The sequence below is a fragment of the Leuciscus leuciscus genome, assembly GCF_965113295.1.
Source record: "Leuciscus leuciscus genome assembly, chromosome: 18".
NCBI lineage: Eukaryota > Metazoa > Chordata > Actinopteri > Cypriniformes > Leuciscidae > Leuciscus > Leuciscus leuciscus.
The window spans coordinates 20262233-20284651 of NC_138742.1; the positions used below are offsets into that span (position 1 = coordinate 20262233).

The following is a 22419-nucleotide window of genomic DNA, read 5'->3' on the forward strand; positions in this document are numbered from 1 at the left end:
TCCCTTATACCTTTTACATCTTTTTAAAAGATTCATATCACAACAAACAAACAATATTTCACTGAATGATGTAAATATTTATCAGTAGGCATTCCGGTAGGCATTTATCAGTAGGCATTATCAAAGTTACCGGGAAGATGAAAAACTTCTGGAAATGAAATTCACTTCACATATCTTTTCTCCAGCAGTTCCACACCAAGTAACACAGATAACTGTTATTCAATAACAGACATGACAGCCAACATCTAGTCAAATTTACCGGAATAGCCAATATACCCAATCAGAAGTTTCTTAGAAAGGATACCAACCAAAAAGACCTGGAAAAAAAAAGGTTATCTTTATGTTGTACCACAACATAAAAGAAGCTACCTTTTTATCTAAAAGTCCAGTTCATCTGCGCACAAGCATTTGGACGCTTAGATTAAAAGTCTTACATTTCAGGCAAGGCATGAATCTCCATGAACTACATGGTATTGTAGGCAGTGAGCACCATGAATGGAAAATAATGTTTTCACAGTAAGTACCAGTTACTGTGATAGCTGATATAAAAATGTGAATCCAATTTCCAGAGCAAGGCCACTTTTTTGAGAACACCACACAAGCTTTTGTGTTTGTACAGTATTGTTCCTGTCTGGCGACCAGTAACGGCACCAGCATTACCTATGACTAGGTATGGTGGGTATCAAATCACAAAATGATTTGAATTGTGTAAATTTGAATTATTGACAAGTGTAATCTAACAGCCGTTTAGTCAGTAATCTAATCAGTCGTTTTTTGATTTAATATTATGAGTAGAAAAATTAGAAAACAGCTTGAATATTAGATTTCTAATATTCTAATAATAGTCCTCCGCTGCTGCAGTTGCACGGAGCTTACGAAACTTATTTTCTCATCAAACAACTAGACTAACGAATGGCTCGACACAACGGAAAAGCCTAGACAGGGCTTTCTTCTGTGTAGACCAGCAGTTCTTAAGTGCCAGGGGGTCCGTGAAATAATTTGCTGTAGCCTATTTTCCTGGACTGTAAAGTCACGTTTTTTATCACGAAACACGCTGTGATTTATTCCAAAGTGACTTAGGCATATATAATGCATTTAATGTCAAATAATCTAAATGTTGACTTTCAAAAGTAGGCAAGCCAAGAAGGCTATTCGCTGTATTTTAGATCTTTAAGGAGACCGAGACGCGCTAAAGCAGCGCATCATGTTGTTTTATTTATTTATCAAAGACAAAAAAAATCTTACTGACCCCAAACCTTTGAAAAGTAGTGTATATTCTTGCAAAAAAAGTTAAAAAAAAGAATCTGAAACCTCACAATCCGCAAACTACATGTGATTCATTACCAATGAACCAATTGTACATTAAAGTTACAAGTGACCCATCATCCTACATAAAATAAAACATAAAAAAAAAATAAAATAAAAAAATCATCTATTCAGTGGGTTTCCTGAATGACTAATTGTTCATAGGAAACCCTTGTATAACTAGACTAATATTGGGTTCATCCGACCTTGATTAATGCATGTCTTTTTAGATTAGACATGCTCATGTATTTAAAAACAGATGGAGCTCAATAGAATGTAACAAAATGCAAGGGTCTCTTAAGTCCAGGACATTTTTTTTTTACCTCAATATGCCTCGGCAATGTTCATGGCGGGATGCTGAAAAAATACTCAACACAAAAGAGATTTCGGTCTCAGCACAGTTTGCTATTAAAGCAATACAACTAAATTTGGGGGGTGGTGTATTGTGCCTCCTCTGCTTTCTGAATCAGAGATGATCCAAACACAATCTCTTCCCCCTCTGTGCAGGTAAATGAAACACATGGGGCATTTTTGCCCGTTTCTCATTGTACTCTGGGAAAAAACATCTTGGCTTTTGAGTAGATACTTGCTTAACTGATATCCTGCAGTACGACTGCAATTCCTGAGTAGATTTTTGAGTTCTTGGTAGGGATGTGCACAAGTACTCGAGTAGCCTACTCGGACGTCACGGCGATGATCGATCATGAAAACGATAATCGCCATGACTTTTAAAAATGTATTTCTTTTTTATGATTGATTATTTTGCCATTTTGGACAGTTACTGAGGTCTGATTGGTTGGCTGTCCGGTTAGAACAGCATGCCGTCCAGACCGGTGAAATAAAGTGAAACTATATTGGAAAGTGCGCAGTGATACCTGAATAACTTTGATAATGAAAATAGTACAGTTCTGTCATGACAACTCTCGGAGTGCTTGGCATGGTAATGGGTATGACAATGCTGATTTATTTTGTCTTGGCGGAATAGATCTTCTAAGTTGCTGCTGCTGGTTATTGCAGAACTTTGTATTTCAGTGCAAGATGTGCAGTGCCAATCTGCCATATCCTATAATGAGAACACTATTGCAATAGAATTTTATAATGTTTGTGCTTTAGTTGCCGTGTTTTCCGTGTTACGTGTTGTTACGGGAAGAGCGCATCCACAACGGGAGTTACACATTCAGACAAGCACAATCAAGTTCACGTGCGCATTCACGCCCTTTTGTGCAGTAATATTACTTTTATGTTATATATATATCTGATTAATCTCATATAGGATGCATTTGGTTGAGTTTATTAACCTGCTAGCAAATCGCTTCAGTTTACAGGTGTTCATTCAATCTCAACTTGAATTCCATGCCCGACATTATCGACTTGGATTATTTAAGACAGTCATATTCCTTTTAGATGTTTCTTTTTCAAAAACATTGATGATATAATTAATTTTTTTCTACAGTAGGCCTATGTTTTACTTAAAATTGTTTCTCATCATGGCATCGAAAACACGTAGGGATGCCTGGAATAACCCAATAAAGTAGATGAAAATACAGTTAAGTGCAAGATGTGCAATGTCAATCAGCCATACATTAAATCATAATGAGAGATTTTATAAAACATTATAAAATGTTGTGAATACTTTGTGCAAGTTGCCCGTGTTTCAGCGCGTTGTTACTGGAAGAGAGCATCCACAACAGGAGTAACAGATTCTGGCTAGCACGTAACTTAGTTTAAGTTCACTTGCATTTATGCCCTTTTGTGCAGATACCAGTTGTAATGTTACACTTATGTTGTGTATCTAGGAACAGGCTTCAGCTTACTGATGTCCATTCACTCTTCAGCTTCACCTCATGCAGCTATTCCTTTTAGATATTTCTTTTTCAAAAACAATGTATTACTGATAATCTAGCAGTGTAATTTTTCTAGTCACATTTTGTGACTAGAAAAAACATATTTTCATGTCAAATTTTTATGTCAACATTCATTTTCATAACAGTGTTTTAATTAAAATATTTTCATTATTGCCATGACAAGTACTTATGTACTAGTTTTTGAGAACTATCAGTACTCAAAATGAAAAATTCTTAGTTCTTGTCTGATATTGCAGACAGAAAGAATGTGGTTTTTAAAAGCGGAACTTCACTGGAGTCATTAAACAAACATTCTGGCTTTTTTTCTTCTCAATGAAGTGTCTCGTGTTCCTGTGAAGCACATAAGCCTTTGATACTTACACTCCTGCTGAGATAAGACAAAAACATCTTTTGAATTTTTTTTCCTTTGGCATAGATGTTTTTTTCTGAGACATGCATCGCTGCTGGAATTTTAAAGGGAGCGATTTCTTGAAAAATGTTGACAATAAAGGCTTGTTTTATCGTCTTTTATGGGTGGAAAACATCTGTCAAGGACCAGCACACAGAATTACACAGCTGTTTGTGTGAAGTGAAAAAAGAATGTAGGCTACTGACATAGATATCCTGATGTCCTCTCTCACTGATAAACTGACCATCAGGACCTTATAGAAATGGTGGTGTATATATAAACCAGATTACGCTGCAAAAAATGCCACTCGAGGAATACTGATATTTGAGATGACCTCACTTCCTGTAAGATATACCTTGAAGCAATGGCTTTATCCAGGTCAGCAGAGATGAGTGGCATAGCCGTGCATGTTTGTGACCTCTGCAACGGATCTCAGCCCACTCTTTCTGTATGCACTGACCAACTGATGTCTTCCCAATGCAGCTTCTGCAGCCGACCACTATTGTCTCTAAACGACCTCTGCTACTGATCCCATCATCTCTGTCTGCAGTCTCCCAGCCTTTTTGTAGCATGAACAAAGGGGGCATGATCAATTTAGTCTTTCAGGGACACAAGACAAGGTTCGGCACGAGCAGTTTGCTTGTGGATGGAAACTGCAACAGGAAGATCATCAGGTTTAGATCAAACGCTTAAAGGAAGAACTGAAAGGAAAGAAAAAGGGATGATGATCAAGATTTCCCGTTTCACAGCCTGATTCGTAGGGAGCAAGCAGTAACCCGACAGAATTTAAGAGCAGATGACACACCAAGCCTCAGGAGGTCAAACCCAGCATTCAACAGACACACGGATTACTGTAGGTCCCACTACTGCTATTCTCCTCTAATCCAGTCAGTCACAAATCTATTTTGACGATTAACCCCTTTCCCTCCTCCACAAACCACAAATCCCACAAATAAAGTACAGATTAAAATCACACCAACATTGTTGGATAGGGATGGGAATTTTACGATTTTGATCACAACTCTAACTCCACCTAATGATACCATTAATATTTATTAGTACTTTTGAGGAATCATCAAATAAATGACCATAACTTTACTATATCCTATACATCTATACCATATTTTAAGCAGTTTTTTTTAAAACACTGAACAATAAAAAAAAAGTAACACTCTGATCCTGTGAGTCATAAATTTAGTGTAGTTAAAAGTTAAACTATTTAAAACAGTTTTTTTCATTAACTGAAATAAAGCTGAATTAAAATAAAAATTAAATATTACATGGAAAACCTCAATATTAAAAACTTTAATGAAAATGCTACTTTGGCAACTAACAGGAATAAATAAGTCTAATAATAATACAATAATAAAACATTTAAAAAAATAGTTAGAACTTAATTTTAAATGACAAAATTAAACTAAAATAAAAATGAAAACTGAAACTATAAAAATAAAAGCTAATAAATACTATAATAGTCTATACATTACACTAAAATAAAACTGCATTAATTTAAAGAAGTCTCAGAAACTTAAAATAGCTACAACACAACGATTTTAAGTCGGATATAATTAAAAGTAATGACTTTGGTTCAGTGAGTGAGTCAGATGTTAAGCAGATGTTGGTAACCTTTCTGACTGATTCACAAAGTGACTGAGCCATTATAGACAGAGTGTTTTTGCAACTATCTGTCCTCAAATCAGACTATGCTGGTCATACCATATATTTGTTGCTCCGTGCTCATGAAAGTGATCACTGCAATGCTTTTTATTGTAATATTTTTCGGTGTAGAGAAATTACATTCTCATCACATTTAATTCAGACTGCAAGCTTAAAACTCAACAAAAGCATCTGTGATGCTGTAGATTTAGAACTGCAGGAAACACTGTCAGAGTAAAGATGGGGTGTCACATTGCCAAAATCTTCAGCAAGCAAAAAATAATGCTTATTATTAAAGTCTTTAATAATAATCCTTAATATAATAATCTTTTTTCAATAATGTAGCAATGCACCACCTATACTGAAGTCAATTTTAAATCAAGCAGTTTTCTGTTGGTCAACGTGGAAAATGTATGTGACCAACTTGAAAAATTATCCTGGACCAGAGTGAAAGGCATTCTTTTCAGCAGGGAAGTCACATTCAGACTTTGGATAAGTAACGGTAAAGAGCAGGCAGAGACGTTCTGCTGGATGAGTCTTACATACAGTGAAGCACCAGAAAAGCACAGAACAGCAGAGGGGGCAGCAGGGAGCCTGTATGTCACATCCCAGAATCCCCCTCAGGTCTAAGCACATGTTGCCCAAGAGGAAACGAGCCATGAAAGACGGGAAATTACACGGTGGGGGACACATCATCAGGAGAGCATCTCATTGGTTAGCCCGACGCTCACATGGGCTGCAAAAGAACAATAATAACATTCCAAACAAACATACTACATTTGGGCACTTGGATGTAATGACAATAGATTGCTCAGTGGCACAGATGCACAGAGATGCTCAGAATCAATTAAGCTCAAACCAGCTGCGGCTACTTGGGCAATAGGAATGTTATGACAAATCAAAAACAGCCTGAGGAAAATTTTTAAGTTGATATTGTCATTTGCAACCCATTTTAGTCCTGTAATATAGCATATTTATGAAACAGGATATTCCACAAGAACAGGAAATTAGGACAGGACCATAGACTGTAAAGGACAGGACTTAATATAGTCCATCAGGTATTGATTGGAGGGTGAAAAATCATCACTACACACACAATCTTTACCACACAATCTTACAAAAGTTTTTTTTAAATGTTTTTGGAAAGAAGTCTCTTGTGTTCACCAAAGCTGAACAAATTTTTTCATCAGAAATACAGTAAAAAATAGTATTATTATGAAATATGGCTACATTTTAAAATACCTATTTTCTGTTTTTAAAAATGTAATTTATTTCTGTGATGGTAAAGCTGAATTTATAGCATCATAACTCCAAACTTCAGTGTAGAGCCCTGCACGGGACTGTTTTCTTAATCCTACTCCCACTGAATTTTTAACCATTACCGCCCGCTCCACAACATCAGTTTCTCGCCCGCACCTGCAATGTTTGAATCCACTCTCGCCCGTACCCGCAAACATTCTGTTGAATGTAGCTTGAAGAAATTGTGAAAAAATTACACAAACATTAGGGCTATGCTAAAAGTTCAGAATAACAGAGATAAAACACTGCGTAACTCTGGTGTTGTTCGGTCATTTTAGCCCAATTAATTTGTTTTTTTATAAAAAACAAAAGAAAAAAAGAAGTGGACTTGATTTGCAAAAAATGATTGGTCATAAGAAAAAAGTTGCACTTGTGTTGTTCGAATGACCGCCATAGGAAATGAATGGAAAATAGGCAAAAGATATTTTTTGTGTGTAAAATCTCCAAATCAGCAAATCAGCCACGGTGCAGCAAAAAGTGCACAGCAATGAAGGGGAGACACTCTAAAATATCAAGAGTGCAAAATGGACACATTCCCAAAAAAATGTGTTACTGATCTCAAACTTTTGTACAGTAGTGTACTGTATATCATACATGGAAAAATAAGAGGGCTTAGTGATTTGGTGGTTTGACTAAGATATGGCACGTCGCATCTGCACGATGCGAGAACAAGTGGCCATACAGACTCATGAAACACTGAAACAGTGGTGCTGAGAAAGAGGCGCATCTCGGGGCTCCAGATGGGAATTTCGATTCGTCTTGTAATGACTGGAGAAGAGCAGAGGATGGTACAGACCCTCTCAGAGAACGAAGGAGCAAAGAGACAGTCATCGGAATACCACAGGGACAAAACAAAGAACAATAGATTCAGACAACCAGAGCTGAGAAAGGACAGAGGGGGAGAGAAACAAGGAGCGAAAAAAAAAAAAAGGATGAGAGAGGATGAGTTTGACTATTTAGATGGCTAGTGCGCAAGGGGGAGGAGGAGGGAGAGGAGGGAGAGGAGCGAGGGTGATCCTCACTGCCGAACAGCTTGGCTTTAGGGAAGGATTATGGCTCATGGAGCTTCACTTCTGCTGGACAGGCTGACGTGAGGGGTCAAAAAAAGTGATTTTATTTTGGTAGGCTTTATCCTTGTGAAGCTCTGGCAGAAGGCAGAGGATGATAAAGGCGGTTTTAAAGCCTTTAACCCTTTGTCAACCCTCTCGGCTTTTAATTTGCATGGCCATATACGTAATCAGAAAGGGATGTTTAAATAGCCCCAGTAAATGTGCAACACAGTATATAAAAAATATGGGGTAGGGTGTCATGCTGAAAATGGAAAGAGTAACAGGGTAAGGATTGTAAAAGGTTAAAAGATAGAGGGATAAGTGAATTTTGGCATTTGACTCAGTTGCACATTTCTTTGGTTCTTGGACGCCCACATCAGTCTATAAAACCACCTGCCAAAGGCACAGAAGAGCAGAAAAGACAGAAACGACACCGGAATAATGGCTGAGCTGTCTATTAATTGCACAAAACATAATTCTCACAAAATTACAGCTGAGGTGGAGCAAGAAATAAGCATTACTTTGATTTTAATGCTGACTTGAAGCTATGGCAAGTGCCATTTGCAGTGGTGCAAGAACAAGTGGCTGTACAAACCCAAAAGGGACACAAAAACAGTGGCACTACAAAAGGAAAGGCAGGAATCTCTGAAACGCATTAATCTTAATAATTCAAAAAGCACTTTTAGATATTTAGGTAAGTTAGTAAGCTGTTCTCTGGTTTCAGGCCTTCATGCATGTAAGCCTGCAGAACCAGCTTTGCCAGATCCTGATAAAAACCCACAACAAAACGCTTCAAGGCACATGCTGGATATTTTAAATATATATATATTATTAAATAAGAATAGTTTAAATCATTGAATTATATCCTGCTAATAAAGTTTATAAAGATACCATATAAGTGTATGTTTATCGTCATTCATGTTAAAAATATATCCATCCATAGGCCTATATCATTTGTGGCAATGTTATCTGGGAAAGTCTTTTCTGGGAATTTGTTTTTAATATCTTGACTATATGCAACATTCATTTACCCCAATCATGCAAGCTGCCCAAATCTGTCAATTAATTCCTTGAGTTAACTTGTCAAATCCATTAATAAAACCTGCATAGAGACTCTGATGCCCTTCCATCATCCACCACTGTCGTACTAATATACACTGTATAATCAGAGTATATAATTCTATTTTAAACTCGATTCATATTTTCATATAGCTAGACTAATGTCATGATCCATAAACAATTTCAAACAGTCAGGACTCCAAACCTCAACCTTTCTGTCTCATGCATTTCTTGCGTTTAGTTCAGATGTTATTTGCAAGTAAATTTCATATTTTACTCTATACAGATCCTATGCAGTAACGTTACATGTTTTGAACAAGACCTCAAATAGACCCAACTGACTGCCCTGCACATAATTCTCCCAGGTTATTTATACTCATTGAGCTAAATAAAATGAACAAACAAACTTTACAAAAAAGTAAAAACACACTGCTGTCAGCATCCATGCATGCATTATCAATAATCCATCAAGCGTGCAGAAAGCGCATATTTAACAACATATGACAGTCACAACTAATACTCAACTCCAGACAGAAATGCTGACTAATGATAAACATTCTAAAGCAACCATGGACGCTATCCTGTTGCCAAGGTATCGCGATTGCGACGCACTAAACATATTAAAATAACCGTCTTCATTCCGTCATCAATACTGTTCAACTTGACCGGCAAACGCTTCGCGTGTTTGTACAGGTTAAACGCCATGGTAAACAACGGCTGTCGTTTTAACTGTTCAACTTAAAATGTACAAATGTCATAACTCGGTATTAAAAAAAACCAATTAGAACAAATAAATAAACATAACGACCTTCCCATATGCTCTTTGCAGCTCTAGTCAACAAAACACCGTGTTCTGCTGGAGGGGAAAGCTATAATAACCTGCTATTTAAGATAATGAAGTCATGTCAGCCTAATTGAATCCTTACCTTCACTGGTGGACGCAATTTGTTTTTAATATTCTTCTCAGATCCCCTCTCGTTGCAGAGCCCCTCTCCTCTCCACTCTCTATCCGTTTAATATTGCAACAATATTGCTGCGGTCGCGAGAGCCTTCCGCGCGACTCTCTCTCTCCAGCAACCAGCCAGATGGAGGCGGGGCCGCGCGCTGACGTCACGCCCCCGCTAGAAGTACAGTGAGGTACAGAATCACCAAAACCACTTTAGAGCAATTCTCATTCCCCCCCTTCCGTCTTTTCTTTTTGCCTCCATCTGCCTCTACTGTAAAAGCGACAATTGTGCTAGAAATCCATTTTCATATAAAAAAATTATCCGTTTTGGTGTTTGCTAAAGAAAGACCACAATAACTGTAGATCCATTCCACACTGTCTCAGCATATTGAAGACTGTATGGTTGAAATAAGAATAAACAATGAAAACTGACAAGTTTTTTTTCTTTTCCTATACATCAGTACGGTCTCAATTACCCAGTGAACATCTAAGTGCATGAACATACACACACCCTTTGATGTAAGAGTCACTAATGGAGCCCTCAAGAGAAGCACATACATTCAAAGGAATCAGGCAATACAACTCTTGCTCATAATGCAAACTATTATTTTGCATTATTTAGATTGACATTAGGAAAAAGATTTACAATAGCAATGCAAGAAGACAATGTGAGTCATTGTCTTTTAAGCCAGTTTACAATGTGTGTCACAGCTTGGTTCACACAGGAAGAAAAGAGAATCCAATCGCAAATAGTATTTTTATTAAAGGGTTAGTTTACCCAAAATATAAAATAAATAAATTAATCGTCATCAATTACTCACCGTCATGTTGTTCCAAACCCATAAGACTTTCGTTAATCTTTGAAACATATGAAAGATATTTTAAATGAAATCAGAGAGTTTTCTGTCCTTCCATTTGAAAGTCCAACTACCACTTTGACGCTTCAAAAAGTTTATAAAGATATCGTAAAATTAATCCATATGTATCAAGCGGTTTAGTACAAATTTTCTGAAGAGACACAATCCCTTTATATGATGAACAAATTTAACAAATTTTATATGATTACAAATTGCTGCATAACACGAGAACGAACCTCATTGGTTCTTGCTGAAGCTCAAACGTGCTGCGTAACACGAGAACGAACCTCATTGGTTCTTGCTGAAGCTCAAACGTGCTGCATAACACGAGAACGAACCTCATTGGTTCTTGCTAAGGCTGAAACGTGCTGATTTTACACGGTTCTTGCACATCAATCTGTTCATCATATAAAGCGATCGTGTCTCTTCATATCTCTCAGATTTAATTTAAATATCTTCATCTGGGTTTCCAGGATGAATGAAAGTCTCACGGGTTTAGAACGATATGAGGGTGAGTAAATGATGACAGAACTTTCAATGATTTCAATTATGTATATCTCTATAAAAGAAAGCAAAACACTCAGGAACACCAAGAATACGCCGGGGGACAGAAAACCTCATAACACACACGAGAACAGACAAAGAACTGAACCAAATAGGGGACTATAAAAAAAACATAAGATAATGAGGGGTAAAATAAGGAACAGGTTAACTTATAAAAAAGCACATCAACCCACTGCCAAAACAGAGGCAATACATGACTAAATAAATAAATAAAATAATCTGTCATGGTAACTCAAATGTCCTTGAGTCTTTTAAATTTGACTCTTGTAGTGTATCTGAAATAAAGCAGCAAAAGATTACACAGCAACTTTGTTCAGCTAGTATGGATTGTTAGTTAGCAGAATGAATTGCTTGGTAAATCTGCCACCTACAGACAAAAAAGCACAATACAGCTTTTAGAAGAACAAATGACACATTCACTTACACTGCTAGTCTTGCCACCTCTTCCATTTTAAATTTAGTAGTGACACTACTAATTGTTCAGTGTGACAATGGACGAAATACATTTAACACTCCCGAATACAGCAGCTATTTTTCAGAAAAGCTGACTGACTATCACATAAAAGAAACAACGGTTATCCATTTAATGCATGAAAAAGTAAGAATGTATATGGAACAAAATCAATCATGTTTTCTGTGACTACAGTTGGCCTATATCATTTGCAAGAATATTTGAGAATCTCACACCTTTCCCCAGAGAGAGAAAGAGGGAGGGAGAAAGAGAGAGAGAGAGCTAAAGGATGAGAGAGAACGAAATGAGTTTCCTAAAGAGGAGATACAGCAAGTGGGTAAAAAAAAAGCCATAACCGATAATGAACATTCCCCCTCTCCTTAATCTCCTCCATCCCCCTCTGAGAGCCGGGAGTCTGCAGCCTGCAGGAAGGATGCTGCTAATTTCCTTCTTTATTGAATTGAGCTGGACACACACGTCCTGCAGGGCCGACCAGCCTCCTCGCCACATCCTCTGCTCTCGCTCCTACTCATCCAAGCCTCTTTGTTAATTATTCTGCTTATTTGTGGGACTCTCTGAGTTTCTCTCTCTATTCTTTTGCCATTTCTATATCTCAGCACTTAGTCTCTGTCTCTTACTCTGCCTTTCTCCATCTGCCTCTTGGCACTTTCTGCAAATAGGATACAAAATAGGACATTTAACAATGAAAGGAGGAGCTTAACCCTAAAATGATCATCACTAGCTTTAGGAGGTCAAATTATATTATATGAACGGTTTAATTTTACAAATGGAAAACAGTTATTTTAAATTGTAATGATATTTCACAATATTATTGTATTTACTGTAATAATCAAAATCAAAATATTTTAGATCAAAAAGATGCAGCGTTGATGAGCTTTAAAGACTTTATATATATATATAAAATCAAAATCAAATTAGCAGAACAAAATGACAGTTGTATAACTTTAATTCTTGGACCCAGTTGAGGTGGTCAACCTTTGAGGTGGGACAAATCCCCTTTTTAAATCAAGAGGTACAGTTTTTAATGCGTTTAAAACTAACTAGTTTTCATGCGATGTTAATGATAATTAATATAATAGCTTATCTAACATATCTTATAGTTATCACACACAAAAAAAGGTAATGGGATAAAGAGCTGTACCCTATTTTACAGAGCTTCAACTGCCAGCTTCTCTTGTCATGCCCCACCCCTCGGAGACCAAAACTGCAATAGGACATTTCTCTCTCTCACACACACACACACACACACACACACACACACACACACACACACACACACACACACACACACACACACACACACACACACACACACACACACACACACACACACACACACACACACACACACACACACACACACACACACACACACACACACACACACGCACACACGCACACACGCACACACGCACACACACACACCCTGTCTGCTCCCTGTAATTTTCAAAAAAGAAAACCCTCTCACACAAAGGTGTGTATTCAAAACAAAGATCCTAAGCATTGTGTGGCATTGTGGATTTATATAAGAGACTCGTGGAAGAATTTCACAGTAAATTGAAAGCAAACAACTGCAGTGCACAGGTAGATTCTAAAATAAAAGGAAATGTCTGTGGCACATCTTGTCTTGCACTGGCTTCATGATAACAGGAAAATAGAAGCAGTAGTGAAATCAAAAAGACTAGCTTAGACCAGTATTAATGCTGGTTCAGACAGTAGTGGTTATAGTGTTGCCTGGTTATGTCATGTGCCATGACTAATTGAAGGAACAGCAATGCCAAGTGAAGTTAGTAAACCAGCATTGTTATTTTGCAACCCTGTTTTCAATATTTGGTCTAAAAATGCCCTGATTTTTATGTTTCAACAATTAAAATTAAATGAACATCAAAATGAAATACACTCTTAAAAATAAAGGTTCCAAAACAGGGGTTCACAATGATGCCATAGAAGAACCATTTTTGGTTCCCCAAAGAACCTTTCAGTGATCAGTTCTTAAAATAATTAGTGTGAAGAACATTTAAAAAATCTAAAAGAACCTTTTTCCACTATAAAGAAGCTTTGGTGGAATATAAAGGTTCCAATGATGTATAAAGGTTCCATGTTCCATGAATAAAGGTTCTTCATGGAACCATAAATGTCAATACAGAACCTTTATTTTTAGTGTAAAATTAAAATAAGATTAAAAATTGTGAGTGTGTGTGTATGTACACAAACTGAGGTGTGCATGACTTAAGTATGGCTTGCGTTTCTTTGTTAGATTGGCATTTGACTGGTTTTCTCACACCTCAGCTAATTAGCAAGCTGTTCAGAAAACTTGTTAATTAGAACAGAACTTACTGCCATTCCTTCTAAATACTATACCAAACTAATTCACATCCACCCACGGGTGGCCGATATGACAGAGTCCATGTTACTGCATATTACCTGGAGTAAATGCTGAAAGTGCCTGAAATACCTGTCAGTAATGCACAACACCCACAGTGATTACTGCACCATCTGGATGGACTGAAACGAGATGTGGATGTCTGTCGGTCAGTGAACACTGAATACTAGAGAAGACTGCTTTACCTGCTCGTTGTTGTTCATGCACTGCAGTTTCTTCTGTTTCAGGTAGGTTGTCGTGAGGGGCATATTGTAGTCTATGAGGTCGGCCGCCAGAGAGGTCGGTTGGTTGTTCTCTGAGAAAGCATGAGAGATTTACAACAGTGAGGCCATACATATTTATCGTGAGAGGAAAAGTCAATAATTCTGTTGCTATACCTGAGAATCATAAAGAGTGTTATTTCTCTAAGCTGTCACTAGAGGGCAGTATCTGCCCCAGTGTTTTCTGCAGGCACACTTCTTCTGCCTCTGCCAGATTAACAATGCTAAACAAAGGCCTAATTATAAGAAATGCATATGCAAATTACATTAATATGCATCCAGGAAATGTATAGAAATTTAAACCCACTCTCCCCCAACAGCTGTTTTTTTTCCCATCCAAAGCTACTGTGAGAAAAAATCATTGTGAATGTTTGGAAAGATCATGATAATGCTTCTGACGGTGACGATAATGACGACTGATTTGTTTTTTTAATTCATCTCTCTGTGTGTGTGTGTGTGTGTGTGTGTGTAAAAAAAAGTGTGTTATTAATGCACACATATACACTTAATTTTAAGTGCACTCACACAAAGAAGTGCACTTATGGTCTCCCTAAGTGTTCTGAAGAAGGTCAAAAACACATTGCAAGGAATTCTCAACAATTTCCTTTACATTTTGTAAATATGGAGGCTTTTTTTAGTCATGTAACATCCTTCTTATTATTGATTTTATCAGCTTTGAGTTAAAAGAGCCATGAAGCAACCCATTACCTGCTGATAATCTCACGCACACATACACACACAGATCAGTAATGGATGAGCTGTTTGCTGTGTATTGATCAACCTCATTTTCTCATTTCATATGGATTTACCACAACAAACAACAACAAAAAAATTCCTGCAGGAACTAGATCATCACTAAAACCAACATAATAATGGTTAAAGACAAAAGTGATTTTCAGGCTTCTAGTTTTGTCAGGCTGCTAAAAACTCTCCCTGATGAAGTTGTCCAAAAAAAAAAAATTGCACCTAGGCTGGAACTGCAAAAACTTATGATAAAAGCTATAATTGTTGTTTGGTCACTATTCTGTCAAAAAATGCAAAGAAATGCAACAAAAAAGAGAAAATAATGAAGACAAACAATCTAGCGTAAATTACTGAAGGTAATGCCACAGGTTAGCGTCATCCCTTGTGAAAAAGAAGTTCACTTAAAGCTACAATATGTAAGATGTTTGTAATAAAATATCTAAAAATCACTTGCACAGTGCGATACATTTCCTGCAGTTGTGTACTTACAATATCCCAAAAGTTCCCAAAGATTTTTAATTTCAGAGAAATTCCCATTTTAAATAATGGCTCGTCCCTGGTCATTGTCGCCTGGTCAGTGACGTAATATCCGCTTGTACTGCCATAGTAACCATGACGACAGACGTGGACAACTGCGTTACGTCTAGCTTTACGCTTTTTTTCGTTCAAACATTATGGAACATGGCAAGCAGACTTTGGGACAAAAGGAGAACTAAAACGAGGATCAATATCAGCGTGGTGTTTTCGAGATGCCGAGAGCTCCACGTCCGTGACAAACTTCGACTTGACAGAGACACGCAAATGTAGAGGTGAGCAAATGTACATAAAACTAATCAATGTTATATAGCTCAACATGATGAAATGTTAGAATATGATCAGTATGTTATTCTAATGTTGATCTACCTTATACTGGTAGTTTCATACAATATACATATATATTATAAATGTCTGTCTGTATACACACACACACATATATAATATATATAACTGTAATCATAATATATACACACACACATATATTATGTAAACAAAAACTTATGTTAGATGCGATTAATCACGATTAATTGATTTGACAGCACTATTCAGTTATCTTTGAAATATGGTTAAAGTTAAATATTACATCTGTTTGTAATGACAAGAATTTATGGTAAATTTTAGAATGATTAAGTTGCTATGTTCTATATTAATTTTACATGTAATATCAAATTACACAACAGTTAAAATGATAATCAAGTACTTTACATGTACATTAGTCAACATATCAAAAATAAGTGTACTACTTTAAAGCACAACAAAAGATTATGAAAACATAAATATTTAAAATGCGCTTTAAAGTTAACATTTTAATTTGAAATTATAAAATTACTTAAGTGTTAAGAAACAGACATAAAAATGAACCCTCAATAAGTACTCTTAAGTGGCTTTTTACTTAATTCATATTATATACGTTTTTCACAAGGGACTGCTAGCCAGTAGCATCCACACTCAACCTGAGAAAATTGTAATACTGAAAAAAATAAATATCAAATTATACTGAAATTGAAATATTCTCCTTTAAAACACATTTTAGTAGAAGAATGGATCAAGAGGATGTTGAGGTAAACAAAACATAAAACAATAAATTGCTTATATTTAGCCATTATGTCACACATCTGTCAGCTAAAGAAATTACAGTTAGGAAAATTTTTATTTATATAGCACATTTCATACACTATGGCAATTCAAAGTGCTTTACATAGAGAGGAATAAAAATGATCACAAAATAAAAGCAAGGAAAATTCAAAGTTATTCAAAAGCTTTCCATAGAAAGGAATTCAATAAATCACACTATAGCAATTCATAGAGCTTTGCATAGGAAATAGACACAAAATAAAAGCAGGGTAAATTAAAACAGTAATAAAAGGAATTAAAAGAGTTATTAAATTAATTAGAGTAAAATGAATTAAAATAGTAAAAAGATGATACATAGAATAAACTTCTCATCTGGCAAAACACCGGTGTATCTTATTTTGACTCTGAGATCTCCCCATGATGGTCAGTATTGTATGTACTCCTACTATCACTTCTTCAGTATCTATACATAAATAGCACATTAAGCTGTACGACAGAAATAGATATGTGGATAAAAGAGCCGATATCAACCACAGCCTGAGTGTCAATTAAAGACAGAGTGAGTTTACAGTAATTAATTACTTTGAATAATTCAGCGCTGAACTTTCGTACGGCCGGCTGGAGCGAGGGAGGGGGAGGTCTGTGCACCCCCATGGGCAAGAAGCCAATTAGCAGCTCTCTTTATGAGCAACACCCAACCTAAGCCCGCACCGTTGACACAACACTGACAGGTCTGGCCTGGGAGGTGTTTCCTCTGTTTATCTCAGCGAGCGGGACATTTGAGGGCAGTTCTTCTGATTGGCAACCCGCACTGCTGGGTTCGGACTAACTGGGATTGCAGCTTCGCCAAAATGACAAAATAACTGAGTTTTATTCATTCAATTCTCCATTCCAATGAAAATCTCCCAATCAAATCCCTCCCCCATTGGATTCCACCCACAATCCCTCTCACTCTCTGTAGAAATAATCTGGTTTCAGAGGCATTTTCTTTGTTAAAGGGCCCGTAATTGGGCTAATTGCCATGTGTAGGGAGGCTAGCAGGACACTCCAGTGACTGCAGTCTAATCAGAGGGTGTTGAGATGAGTGTGTGCGAGGGGGAGGAGGTGTGGCCAGAGGGGGTTTCATTAGCTTCAGGCTGGCACGACGGGGGGAGCTCGTTACAGGGTGGGCAGGGGACAAAAGGGAAGAGAGGGGGTTTCTTAACAAAGACAATGAGCTGTCCAATGAAGCATTAGGGGTATGAATATGTTTTAAATATATGGGAATGAACGGGTTCTAGCTTTTCAGCTCTCTTTGGAGTCAAGATGATGTACGCAAACCACCCATGATAGAGTTAATACCTAAAGGTGTAAACCTATAGTAAACCTAAAGTAATCTAGATTGGTCTATGAGTGTGTGTGTGTGTGTGTGTGTGTGCGTGTGCATGTGTGTGTGATACCTTTGAACTCTGCTCCGCTGGGGCTGATGTGCATCCTCTTCTGACATTCTCCACAGCTCATCAGGAAACGGGTCACCGCCTCTCTGGGCAGAAACGCATACGTCTCCGCTATCTGACACACAAACACACCATTTTAAACTTCACATCAGGATCTTTTAGACTCACTGATCCTACAAACTCAAACTCGAGTAGTGCCAAAGCTTAATGTATGGTAAAATGTTCTCAGATCAGACAGCAACAATTTATAAGAAAGATGGAACAGGGATGATTATGAAAAAAAATTCAGTTTACAGTAACCAAAACAAGAAAAGAAATGAAACCCATAAATCAGTGGGACTATTTTGGAGATTTCATTTGAGTTTTACAAGAGATATGCACAAGCAATCATCTGCTGTATAGCTGCTATTACTTGAAATGTTAAAATATTGATTTTTTTCTTTTTATGTATTTATTTATTTTTATTTCAGGAGATTTTTTTATAATGGATGTGCACAAGTAATAACAGGTGCCATTATTTAGATGTACATTTTTTGATTTCTTTTATTTATACAGTCTTTATTTTATTTTTTATTTTTTTTCCAAAAGACACTGATTGTAAAGTTCAGCTAATTTGCTAATTTGTGAAACCATTAATGGTAATGTTATGTTGTTGAATTGAACTAACCATAAACATGTACGTGTCATACTCGTTATTTTACCGTACATTTTAATTGGTTACTTGTTTATGTATACAGTACTAATAAACATTATGCATATTTGAGACACCTAATGTCTATGAGAGGTGCAGAGTAAAAATGATTTATTCCCATTTTCTCTTAGCAAAGAGCTGTTGAGAGGCAGTGACAGGAAACACGAGATGACTGGTCTGTAGACAGGGTGTGAATGCTTAGAGATTTTCTTAGGATACTGTCATCAAGTGGACTAATGTCTCTGAGAGACTATACAGACATTTTTACATTTACAAACACTCACAACACCTCTCCCTCACGCTTCCATGTCTATATGAAGGGTGACATCATTTACTTTAGTGAGAATGCTCATAATTGTCCTTGTCAAAACATTTATCTGTCACACATATATGTACAGAGAGATCCAAAAGTCTGAGACATTGAAAATCTGTGAAACATTGAAAATGTAAATAAAAAAATAAAAGATTTTTTTTGAAAAAACTTAAAAACATTTATATAAAATGTTAGAAGTTTGCAATTCATGGAGGTCCCTAAACAATTAAATAAATTAGTGACATTGATCATGTGACTTTGTACATACCATAAGTGGTTCTTCCATTAAGCTCAAGATACTTTTTTGGATCATGTTAAATCATGCTGGAGAACATGATCATCAGCTTGTACGCATGCGTATAGAGTTCATGCATCTTGTTCAATACTAAGACATTCTGACATTCGCTCAATTTTTGATTCATTGTTTTGATACAAGTAAAAAAAAGTAAAAAAATGAAAAAAACAAGCATTTCCATTAGTGGTCTCAGACATTTGGACCTCACTGTATTTGCACACATTGAAAGATGATCTGTTTTATATTCTTTCACATGTACACTCTCACAGCCAAACATTGTCATTTAGTGTAAAACAATGCATCATTTGAAAGTTACACTCCATTATCAACTATCAACACAACAAATCCTCTTAAAAAAAAAACCTGTATATGTATCTTTCTTTTATATTTTCCCCTCTTCTTTTTCATGTCTGTTTAGTTTCTCCTTCCTCCACCTTTCTGCCATTAAACTGGACAAAGAAAAAGAGAAAGTACACCCCCACATTGAAGGTCCCTCGTGTCTCTCTAATCTCCCATGAGGCTCTAACAAACCAGCATGGGTGGCCATGGAACCACAGCTGGAGGGTATAACATGTATGTGTGTATTATGAAGACAGAAGCTGAGCTAAACACACAAGCCCCACTAAAGCACTGATACAAGAGCCAAAATAATAATAAAAAAAAAACGGAGCTTTCTCCTTTCTAGTACCCTGATTCCTCCAGGAGATCCTAAGAAGGGACAGAAATCCTGATGCCCAGGGAAAAGCTCTGCTCGTGGCCCTGCCCTCCCCTCACAGACCAACAGCTGTCAGACACGAGAGTGTGGAGGACACAATATATGTGTCTGTGAGTCAAAGACTAAAACATACATCACAGAAATTATTAATGCTACACAACCATAAACAAACTTATTTATGCATTTATTGGAATAACGTGTGTAAATGATAGCTAAATGATCGTGGAGTGTAAATATGCACTTTTGTAGCTGTCCAAAAGAGGGCAGTAGCAGCACTGGACCTCTGCATAACCCCCACACCAGGTGAGAGCAGCCCATGTCACTCTCACTTCCCATGTTTCCATGACAGCACGTGTGATACAGAGTTCTAAAGATGTTCACCGCAGACCTAAATAAATCGAACCTATCTCTGCTTACAAAAATGCAGAAAAATAAATAAATAAATAAATAAATAAATAAATAAATAAAAAGAAAGAAAGAATAGAAAAGAAAATGCAGAAATGAGGAATAAAAGGCCAGAAAGAAAAGACATAAATGCAAAAATAATAAATAAATACAATTAAAACAGAATGCAAAAACATGCAGGAAAAAATAAAATAAATTGCAAAAGGAAATGCAAAAAAGAGAGAAATGCAGAAATAAATCAAAAGAAATTCAGAAATACAGAAAGAAATAATGGAAATGCAGAAAGAAATACAGAAATAAAGAAAGAAATGCAGAAAGAAATACAGAAAGAAAGAGAAAATAGAAAAGAAAATGCAGAAATTATGAATAAAAGGCCAGAAAGAAACGAAAGATGGAAATGCATGAAGAATCAAAAAAGAAATATAGAAAGAAAAAGGAAATGCAATAATGAAAAAATGCAGAATGAGAATACAAGACAAAAAAATAAATGTGTAGAAATACAGTAAACACAGAAATGCAGGAAAAAATGCAAAAGGAAATGCAGAAATAAAAAAAAATGCAGAAAAAAATGCAGAAAGAAAGAAAATAGAAAAGTAAATGCAGAAATCATCAATAAAAAGACAGAGGCAGAAATGCATAAATGAATAAAGAATTTAAAAATAAAAGCAAAAACATGCAGAATGAGAATGCTAGACAAAAAAAAAAACAGACAAAAAAACAGTAAACGCCGAAATGCAGAAATAGACAATAAAAAATCCAAAAGGAAATGCAAAAAATAAATAAATGAAGAAATGCAATAAGAAAGAAACGCCGAAATGCTAAAAATGCAGAAAGAAAGAAAGAAAGAAAGAAAGAAAGAAAGAAATGCAAAAAGAAGAAACAGAAAAAAGCAATGCAAAAAAAAAAAAAAAACTTGCCGAACATAAGAAAATAAACAAATACAGAAAGGAAAGAAGTAAAGCAAAAAACATGCAGGAGAATGCAGAAAAACAGGGGGGGAAATGTAGGAGAAAAAGAGCAGAAAAAAAAAAGAAATAAAAAGTCCCACATAGTCCCTCCAGCTTTCATTTATCAGGTAATGTATATTCTGACTGATTCACCCAAAACTCACAGAGGCCAGTGATTCTCTACGAATCACACCAGGAACACACACAGCACGAGTGCAGCACACACCACGAGCCACTCGCTTCTGCTCATAAGAATCACAGAGGAAATAAATCAAGCTGACAGAGAACGGGACACTCTAAGTGACCGACAGATACAGGCGGTCAAAAAGGGCCACACGGGGTATTAAATCTAACCTACACGAGGCCATAAACAGAGAAGTTCCTCGCTTTACTCACCGCTTTATATGTTTTCTTCTGTCCGGCGTGTTTGGGTGCTTTGGCTGGGTCGGAGCTGATCTCCACGTGCATGGCATAGATGATGTCATAGAAGTCCTCCACCACAGCCACCCTCTTCAGAGAGGAGCTCTCTGACCCCGAGCCTCCGTCCACACACTGAAATCAGACAGAGAAGTGGACATTTCCTTAACATGTTATACTTATACTCTCACTTCTAAACAGCCCATTTAAAGTCAAATAACAATTATCACTGCACATAATTCTGTTATGTAAAACAGCTTTGGTAATATATAATTAGGGCTGCCTTTGTTATCTTTTGATATTAAACCGGTTGAACACAGTTAAAATCGTTTAACAAAGTTAATACCTATTTTGACATTAAAATACCGTCATTCTTTTTACTGTGACTGGTTGAACTACTAGTGCCAGCACAGAAGTCTGTGTTCAAATACCAGATTCTTGTTTAGCGGTAAATGATGGGAAAATACCTTAATGGCTAATTTATGTATGAATACAATTTGGAGGGGACAACTGCAAAGGGGAATTTAATAATCATCAAAGCACAACATGTCCAAAAGATCACCTATGAGCAAATTGCACTGTTTATAAGAGGACCAGAGCTACTGCCAACTGCTATGGGCAAGAGACAAAAATAACATTGCTTTCTTTTTTACCCAAACAGTAGGTGGGCCCCATTGACTTCCATAATGAGGCCCACCAACTGTCTGGTAACCGACATCCTTCAAAATATCTTCTTTTGTGT

At 36.6% G+C, this 22419-nt stretch overlaps 1 protein-coding gene and 1 long non-coding RNA gene across 4 annotated transcripts in view; one reads left to right on the plus strand and one right to left on the minus strand.

The window, feature by feature from the left end:
- Positions 1-22419, minus strand: part of LOC309481506 (nucleolar protein 4-like) — a 57318-nt gene that overhangs the window by 17907 nt on the left and 16992 nt on the right. For all 3 annotated transcript variants that reach the window (XM_082146466.1, XM_082146464.1, XM_082146465.1), the window contains 3 exons: positions 21657-21812; positions 17898-18009; positions 14029-14138 (listed from right to left, as the gene is read on the minus strand). In XM_082146466.1, coding sequence (XP_082002592.1) covers positions 14029-14138; positions 17898-18009; positions 21657-21812 — 378 coding nt within the window. The remainder of the gene's footprint in view (positions 1-14028; positions 14139-17897; positions 18010-21656; positions 21813-22419) is intronic.
- LOC309481521 lies at positions 6252-8553 on the plus strand. Its single transcript, XR_014200039.1, has 2 exons — positions 6252-6803; positions 6837-8553. It is a non-coding gene; the product is annotated as an uncharacterized lncRNA (long non-coding RNA).